General features: G+C 39.6%; 1 protein-coding gene across 1 annotated transcript in view; it reads right to left on the bottom strand.

Annotated features, from left to right (window-relative positions):
• ctcf (CCCTC-binding factor (zinc finger protein)) overlaps positions 1 to 4,334 on the bottom strand; it is a 14,198-nt gene extending 9,864 nt beyond the window's left edge. The window contains exons 1-5 of the mRNA XM_073471677.1: positions 4,200 to 4,334; positions 2,119 to 2,150; positions 716 to 896; positions 438 to 583; positions 134 to 253 (exon numbers count right to left, since the gene is read on the bottom strand). Of these exons, the coding sequence (XP_073327778.1) occupies positions 134 to 253; positions 438 to 583; positions 716 to 884 (435 nt within the window). The 5' untranslated portion in view covers positions 885 to 896; positions 2,119 to 2,150; positions 4,200 to 4,334. The remainder of the gene's footprint in view (positions 1 to 133; positions 254 to 437; positions 584 to 715; positions 897 to 2,118; positions 2,151 to 4,199) is intronic.
• Positions 4,335 to 9,609: the final 5,275 nt, after the last annotated feature.

Raw genomic sequence — 9,609 nt, 5'->3', positions numbered from 1 at the left:
ATGGGGTATCTATTAAGCCATCTGAGAATATAACTTCTCAAAGGCTTACATGCAGTTTGAGTCCAGTCTTCCCCCTAAAAGGGATTAAAGGTGATATAACTGGATGTAGCCATGATGTGAAAACAGCACCTACCTGTAGTGTAATGATTTGAGTCTGATCCACTGTTGTTACAGTTGCTTGGTGAGCAGCACCTGCTACCCCTCCAACAACACCCACTGTAGCTGATGATCCCCCTACTGCAGCATCTATCACCTAGAAATTTGGGGAAAAGCATGACACTCTGTGAAATGACAGAGGACACCTAACGTGCATGAAAACAACAGTGACAGCACAAATTAAATATTCTTATGAGACCAGGTCTGCGTCCTGCTGCAGCTGACAGGACCAGGCAACTATCATGTCACATTTAGTACAAACTTCACAACACTGAGCTTACCTCAGTTTTCATCTGCAAGAGGGTGGGATCCAGTGAGTCCATAACCATCATTTCAACCCCTGCTCCACCTTCAACACTGACTCCCACCCCAGCTTCCATCAGCTGCTGCTGGGCCTGAGAGGCTGCTACCATTCCTTCCCCGTGACCTGAAACACAACATTGCCAGGAATAAGAAATCTGACCACAATTTCCACAAAAATGTGTCTATTGTGATGGAACTCTAAACTTCTATGTGCTCATTTTACAAATGGAGTGTGGAATGTTCAGTTTGTAGAAACCTTGTTCCAGGACAACTCCAGCTTGTCCCTCAACCACTCCCCCAGCCTCTGCAGCTTGTTGGAGGAGGTCAGCTACCATGGCATCCTGGCTGTGAACGGCCTGGATGGAGGGAAAGTCTTTGGTGGGGACCTCCACCACCCCTACACCCTCTGTTGGCCCTCCGTCCATGATGGGTAGGAACTGAAATATGGCATTGTGAAACAAACATTGTCTAGCAGTTTTTAAATGACCCCCCATTCAATGGAATCATGTTTGCTTTATCACATAGGACTATACACCAATGTGCTAAACTCCTGCCTACCAACATAGAGATTGAGATGTTTTGGCTTCACTTTTTTTAGCTGTCAGCTGTAGGAGTATTTTTTTGGCACTTTATTGATAGGACAGCTAAAGAGATGACAGGAAATGGTATGAGAGAGGGGGGATGACATGCAGAAAAAGGGCCACATGTCAGACTTGAACCCTGGGCCACTGCAGTGAGGATACAGCCTCTGTACATGGGTCGTGCACTCTATCAACTGAGCTACTGGGGCGCCCCAGTATGTTTATAGTTAGGGTAACTTTAATTACTTTATATAATGGTGAGCAGTTTAATCGCCAGCAATGTATCAAATTCTATACGATTTTCATGTTTGTGGCGTCACTATGAGAACCATGGTTACAGGATTTTATTCTAGAATAAATGTGTATATTGAGTTTTATATCTTGTGTAACTGCACAGCCGAAAAATATCTACATATTATTTATAAACCACATTGCCCAGCCTTCCACTGAACATTGACCCATGATCTAATCCAGACTGTATGGGTTAGATTCTCAAGTTCTCTTGGTGGTTCCCAGCAGGATTAAACACCAGAAATTGATATCTTTACCTTCACCACAAATTCTTCTTTTCCTCCAGAAAGAAGAAAGATGTTGGCTTAGGCTTGTATGATCCGCACGTGCTCAATTCACATACTATTGAATCCACCAGCTGCAAGTTGACTGTCATGGCTTAGTTCTGCTTTACGTTCAACTGATATGAATCTCTACCTCCTTTTACATAGAGTAACTACTCAACACAGACCAAGAGTGACATATTTCAAACAACTCCTTGGGCAACTGTTGGCAGTTAACGACTAGTGTTACCTGGAACAGCAATGAAAAATTGGCTGCTATCATGATTTCTGTGGGCTGGGCTGCAGGGTTAAGACACAGGTGATCTCCCTTTTGCTTTGCTGCTGAAAGCCCTGAGCTTTGCTGAATCAAATGTCTGCTACCTCACTGTCCCTGTCAATCCGAAGGAGGGAAGAGTCACACGTTACACAGCTACACTGATTGTTTTTCTTTTATAGACAGTGACTTAAAGAACATACACATTTCTGACAATGTAAACAGTTCTGTTCAAAACACTTGTACTCACCTGAGGCTTCGGGTTGATACCTGACTGTAAACCTGTCGGAAGGAAAGGGGGATACATCATAAGAGGTTGACAGGCAGATGCATTCACCTTTCTTTCATTACAGCTCCAGCACAGCCATCTGGGAGTGCTGTAGCCATGAAGGGGCGTACTTGGTCTGAAAAATGTTTGAGTGGGTGGTGTGTGTCAAGTGGCATCAACAGAAACGCCAGAACTCAAGGTTCCCAGCAGAAACTTCTGTCACAAACAGTGTGGGAAACTTAACATGCACTGCTATATTGTAAGAGGTATCAAACAAGAATGAGGCAATATATTGACCGATATCATTTTCTAACCTCCCAAAAATTAATATGAGTATTGGCCTCAAATATCCTGTATTAGGCTAGTATTTTGAATCTGTGCCCACATGTTCATATAAGCTGTTACCCCAGTCTTCTCCCTACAGTTTTACAAATGATGATAGACAGAACCACATGCTTTGAAATTATATCTGAACATTTCACAAGCTCAAAATACTATTAGCCCTTATGGAGTCCACAGCTAAACTCCCTGGTGATTTTACTGATCTGAAAACTGTGTATGTCATTGAGTACAAATATTCGAATGTGTACCTTTTATACCAGTATATACCACTTACAGAACCATGACTCATATTTTGGATGAGGTGGCTTTTAACATGAACAACCAAAGTACATATTCTGATGAATTTTGAGTGCATGTACTTCAGATAATGACAAGAAATCACTGATTTCGCTTATTTCATGTATTATTAGAATGCGTGTTACAGCTGTACAGGCATGATTGTGAAAATACCCAATATATAGCGACAGGCTCTCATATCCATATCCACATATTTCTTTGTTAAATGGGTGGAAGCTGAGCGCTGTCAATAGGCCTACATATACGTCGAATTATGGTACGACAAATGTTACCACAACATGGCAATGACAGTGAGCGCCCAGCCTGGCAGCTGTCGCCTCCTTGTGCAGCATTTATAAAGCGGTATTTTTGTAGCTCTCCAGGCCGAATCGTAGAGGGAGCTCTCTGCTATAATATATATCTGTGGCTATGATGCTCTAGGTGGGCTTAGAATAAGAGACAAGCGGGCGACGGGTGCAACAACAACTGCCAATTCCGACCAGCGCGCGATGACAGGAAAGAAGAAGAATACAATATTCGACGGTGGAAGATGGCTGATTTTGGGAGAACACAAACCGTGCATTTGGTCTTAGTGAATCAGTGGCTAACGTTACTGGTTTACTAGGAAGGTTTTTCGGTGAATGCTTCGTCATCCTCTCTTCCGCGCTGGCCTGGATGTTAACTTACAGTTTCTGCATATGTTACATTACTTCGCTAGCTGGAAGGCTAACCGAATTGAACTAAATTTCAATAATATGCGATGCGGTAACTACCATTTACTTAAAATAAATACTATTTGCTCTATTTACTTATGGCGACTCCGTCGCTTCCGACCCTTTAAGATATACGAAGAGCATTGGGTGGGGAAGGGCCTTAACGTTGAGCTAAACTAGCTAACTGCTGGCCAACAGATTTTCATCAAATAAAGGTGATATAGTTTAGAGTTATGTAACACGCTTAAACTCAAGAGTAACATCATCGGGGTAAAATGTGACTCGGTTATTTGTTTGTAATCCCACAAGACTGTTACCCTGGGTGTATGAATGTTTGTGTTGTACTTGGCGTAGCGTTATATTAACGCAAACAAGCTAATGTTAGCAATAACTTAAACCCGCCAGTTTCCATGTCGTCAAGGCTGTAAAGACGGGAAACAAAGAAGCGAGAAAATGGACGCCTTGGCCTAAACTCTCCCACCAAATCGTCGAAGTATTAGTAACTTATCCTCGATGATATTTTCACTCATACACGTTAAAAGCAGCATGTTGTGTGTACATTTATTAGAACTTCGGTTATTTAAACGTATTTTGACGGGTTTTCCAATAACGATAGAGGGAGACAAACACTCTCCGACGAGCTGCCCGGACCCAGAGCCCCATCGTGACACCTAGAGGCCGATTAAAGATCCTGCAAACTCCCCCCTGATCAGAAAAGTAGTGATACTTTACCTCTTTTTATGTGTTTCTCTTCCCGTTTAACTCAGCCGAAAGCAGGGAGTCTGTACTACAAAGTTTAACAGGCTGGTGAGAACTGTAGGCTTCTTCGCAGTTTGTTTTAATCCCTCTCCCGCTTTAGCAGAGTAGCCTCTGCCACAAAATGGCAGTTGGGAGCTCAGTGCGCCTGTGCGGCCGCTGGGGGGTGGTGTCGAAGCTGCTGCAGACACCCTGATTGGCCAGGAGGGGCGCCCCGTTGGAATACGTTGAAGCCCATTTATCACAATGTTAGGAATAGGGCGGCTTTCATGACCCTCGGAGATGTGAGCTTTACCTTCAGAGAATAACCCGTGATGTCCAAGTCCATATAGAGAATAAGCACAACAAGGAAAACTTTGTAAGGAATTTTATGTTCATCTCACTTAAAACAAATTCACTTTAAATGCTGTGCATCTGTTAAATGCTATTGCCTGACAATTGTGGTTTGTGGTTAATAATTTGATTTCCTGTATAGCAAAGTCCCATGAATCAGTCATAGAGCACGTGTTCATATTGAGAGTGCAATTAAAGTCCACAGAAATCTTTATTCACAAAGCTTTAATTTGCTCTGAATGTTCAATAATTTATGTCCATCAGTTATTAATCCAAGCATGAAATACATGACTTCCCTCAAAGAACCCTTCTTTCATGATCCTCCTGGTCTGAACATGTAAGCTAAAAGGTATTCTATGCTTTCAATATGGCATCCAAACTTTAATAAATGCCCTGAATGCAGCAGGAAAAATGTCCTGTCCTGTGAAAAATGCTACTATACATTGATGTTTTAAAGTGCCCACTCAGGACACCCAAAGGCACTAAAGGTCTGTATACATGAAGTGGCACTCATGACGTGAATGTCAACAGAAATGTAACTGTTGTAGATGACGTAAAGTCAGTGTAGGTCCTCTTACAACCTAAAAACAACTGTTTGACTGTAAATGAAAAATTCTGCAAGTTTAGAGAATAGCAGGACAGGTTTTAACCAGAATATTTGTGTGTTATTTGTATTTGTTTGAGCAGCCCCCAAGATAATTAACAAACACAAAAGCACATGAGGCAATCTTTAAACACATATTTAATTGTTTATATATTTGACACCAGAATGCCTGGAAATATATTTTAGGAAAAAAAAGAAAAGAATAAAACATTTTGTTTCCAATGCTGCACAATTTATGAAGATTGTGGAAAAAATATATACATGCGCTGCAGTGGTTTTCCACTGCTTCACACTCTTCATTCTTAAATAAAGTGTCTCATCCATTTCTTATTGCATCTCTGTTACTATCAAACCTTGAGGCACTTAAACACTGAGATGCCTTTTGGATACAGAGGTATAGTTGCAGATTGCTGTCCTATAGAAACTAATAGTGGTAAATGCATTGAATACAGTTGTAGCCATCATATATACAGTGAGTCCCACCATGTGACACCAGTCCTATATTCCAGTGGCACTGCAGCCTATTGCTTATAATATGCTGTATTAAAGAACTAAATACCACATTGAACACAGTATACAACTAGCTAGCTGTCTGACTACCCTCAACTCAACAGTACATTAGTAATCTATTGTTTTCTCCAATAAATATGCATCCAAGATGCATAGAAGAGCATTAGGCCTATGTGGAAAAATAAATCAGGTCTGAGATGAATCCCTGAATACTAAATCTAAGATTAAGCTCATAGAGAAAAAGTTTTTCTATGATGCCTGGATCTCAAATACCTGCCCAAATTCTGATTATTTTTTATTCTAATTTTAACATCAATATATTTCAGACTTTTCTTCCTCATAACTATTATATATTTTATGTGCCATGGCCCTTATCCTCTTTTAAGATGGTTACATCCTTACAAGCGCAGCTACAATGTACTACTGATTTGTTTTGCATAACAGACTCAAGTAGATTCTCAATACACTTTATTGTTGCTAAGAACATCTAAGTCTAAGGGAACTAAACAGGGATGGCACATTGTAAATTATGGACCTGAACCCCCTGACTGAAAATTTCTCCTTATGATGGATGTACAGGAAAAGTTAGCAGATCACCTTAATTATTACAATTGATCCTGAGGGGGACATGGATGTTTGAACAAAATTTCATGGATCCATGTGTTACTTGTTGAGATATTTCAGTCAAGAGCAAAATGATGGACTGACCGACCAGCACTTCCATCACTAGAGCCCCACAGGAAGCATGGCTACTAATTACAAATCATTTCCAGTTAGTACCAATTTCTCTTTTCACTGCCAGAACAGTGCACTGTCAACATTAATACATCATGTTTACATTGTAGTATTTGTATACAGTATGAGCTTAGTACACGTAGATATACTATTGACATACAAATGATATAGCCTACTGTCATCAAGCTGAGGTGACCTTCCAGTAACAGTGCTCAGGAATTTAAAAGGGCAAAGTGGCAACATCACTGTCAGCAGTGTCACTATGGAACCAACAGTAGTCACTGGGGCAGGACATTTTAGCATTTTCACTGTCACTGCTCAACTCAGTGTGGAAAACCTGATCAAGTATGAGGAAAACAATGTATGATGCTTCAATACTTGTGTGATTCTTGCCAACTATACAGTATTGCCACAGTTTAAAGGAAGATTCCATTGTTTTTGCATAATTTTTTTTACCCATTTACTCCAAACCACATTCTTGACTTCATGTGGGCCATTTTAACAAGCTTGTTGTATTGCACATTTTTGAATGTGTACAGCATCAATATCAAGTTACAAAGACAGTAAATAAGCTTGAGTTTGGTAATCTATCACAGTGAACATCAGCTCTGTGCTTCAATTTAATAATGATGGTAGACTTGATGTTTACTGCGAGGATCCTATGCTTAAAGAAACAGTTCACTCAAACATGAAAATTCAGTCATTATCTCCTCCCCCCATGCTGATGGAAAGTCAGGTGAAGTTTCATAGTTCACAAAACATTTCTGGAGCTTCACAGCAAAACAGGGTTGCAGCATTCTCCTAAACAACTGAAGTAGCTGGGGACTTGTTTTAAAACATTTTTTCAAATCAGTTGAGGATCTCGGGGCTTTTTTTGGGTTGTTTTGTTATGTTTTAAAAAAGTCCCCATGTACTCCAGTTGTTAAGGAGAATACTGCAACTCTGTTTTGCTGTGAAGCTCCAGAAATGTTTTGTGGACTACAAAACTTCACCTGACTTTTCAGCATGGGGGGAGGAGATGATGACTGGATTTTCATTTTTGGGTGTTAAACTGTTCCTTTAAAGAAATAGTAACCAGTGGCTGAAATCTAAAACACTACACTATGCTTTGGAATGGAATTAAAATGGCATTCACCAAAGAAAAAAATAAAAATAAAATCGAGACATTAACTCTTAACTATACTCAGTATTTCATAATTAAGTGATCAGTATCCCATAATTATGAAAGAATATCTCAGAATAATGACATCCGTTTCCTAGTTATAAGGAAAAAAATTCTAATAAAAAGGACTTCTTTCATAATTACAGCTCTTGTAATTATGGGTTCATAAGTCACAATTATAAGATACACATCTTGTAATTATTAAATACTGAGTCATCAATATAAAATACAGATCTTGTTATTATGAGGTCAATAATAACAAAATAAGGTCTTCAGTGTTTTTCTTTGGTGAATGCAATATGCTTGCTCTGGAAATTGGTCACCAGCATTGTAGCAAATGACAAACGTGAAGATATTTAATGCAAAAACATTTAAAAATATATGATTCCATGTCTGGGGCCAATTTACTTAAAATTCAATCCAGTTCTATTATAGCGTAAATAGTCCTATTCAAGTGTTGAGGATGCCAATTTTAACACAGGAGATATAAAGGTGATTCTTAATCATTCTAAAAGCCAGAAATCTTTGAGGTTTGAGGTTACAAGTGAACTGATCCCAGACCTGGATGGACCAATCTCTCTCTACTCGGTAATCTCAGTCCTCCACAGCAGTCTGTGACAGTAATGCAGATATTCAGTGACTCCAACAGAATGCCAGCCCATTTACAGCACATATGTCAGTGGCACAGTTAAGTGGTGTCATTCACTGAATCAGTTAATCAAACTAATTGGTTGAATGACTCAAAATAAACTGTTAAAACAATAAAAATGCATCTCATAAAACAAAGTATACATTTACAAATTAAGACTAAGATAAAAACAATTTACAATCACAGAACACTGAATTCCAGTGGCATATAGTTATATTCTTTGTATTTTTCATAAAGAATAAATTGTGTCATAATTGTAAAAAAGTAATGGCACTGAATTGCTTAAACTGTTCTCTGTGCAGAAGAAAATTTTTCTATCATTTCTAAGCTTTATATAGAACCACAGTGTGATTCACAAGTTTCTTTCTCTTTAACCTGCTGCCAACATATAGGCATCATTAAACATAAAGGCATGTGGGACAGAGAATGAAAGCTTTTGTTCTGATCTTTTAAAGTGGAAGACATTTCACAGCTAATAAGCCAGTATTAGTAGTGGTGCAGATTTTGGATAGAAACCAAATGTTTTGGGTTTTTTGTATTTTTTCAGTCATCAGTGTGAGTCGGCCAGCTGAAACATGCTGCTGCAGCTGTTTGAGCTGCTGAATCTAAAGTGTCCTCCCTTCATCAGCCACAATGTGTCATCCAGATCAACACAGGGCAGCCCTACCTGCTCCCTTCTTACAAGTGACTTTATAATACAACATGCTAAAAGGTCTCCAGCTCCACTGACAGAGTCACACAGGATGTGAAAGGTCATACAGCATATCATTTCCCATCATATCAACAAATACATTCAACAAAAATCTCATTCATTTCTTTGATTCCCAGAGCGAGGCTGTCCTCCAACACAATAACAAAGTCCTAAGACCTACATACAGGACACTCGTCAGCATCTAAGTCGTGATTTTGATGCTCTCTCTGAGATGAAACATGCATGAAGCTCTGCTCAGTAGGAACACATATGGGTTTGCACTCAAAGATAAAGGTCTTCAAGAAGTATTCCTCATTTGTTCAGCACGTTCTATATTTTGTTTTCACTGCAGGAACAAAAAGTGGTCACTGCTGTGCTACCAGAAGGCGGGCAGCTGAAGCATAATATGACTTGTGTATGTATTTTAGCACAAAACGAAAACTATGAATTTAGTAACCCATCTCTTAAGGCCTCAGTGTGCACCTGAACCCCCCTTTGCATTGGAAGTTTCAAAGTTAATCAATGTGACAATCACACTCAACTTTACTGTCAAGCTCTCCTTTGTCATTCTTCTTCTGACTACTGTCACTTTTTGTGCTAACAAACAACTGCAACAGCATAAATGTCTTTGAGGAGAAAGTGTCGTAAAGTGTGTAACATCATGCCTTTGGGGAGAGATCAGGGATGCAGACAGGAGGAGAC

Source organism: Pagrus major, chromosome 8 (genome assembly GCF_040436345.1).
Source record: "Pagrus major chromosome 8, Pma_NU_1.0".
Taxonomy (NCBI): domain Eukaryota; kingdom Metazoa; phylum Chordata; class Actinopteri; order Spariformes; family Sparidae; genus Pagrus; species Pagrus major.
Note: the sequence above shows the minus strand (reverse complement) of the source record. Positions and strands in the feature narration are given on the sequence as shown.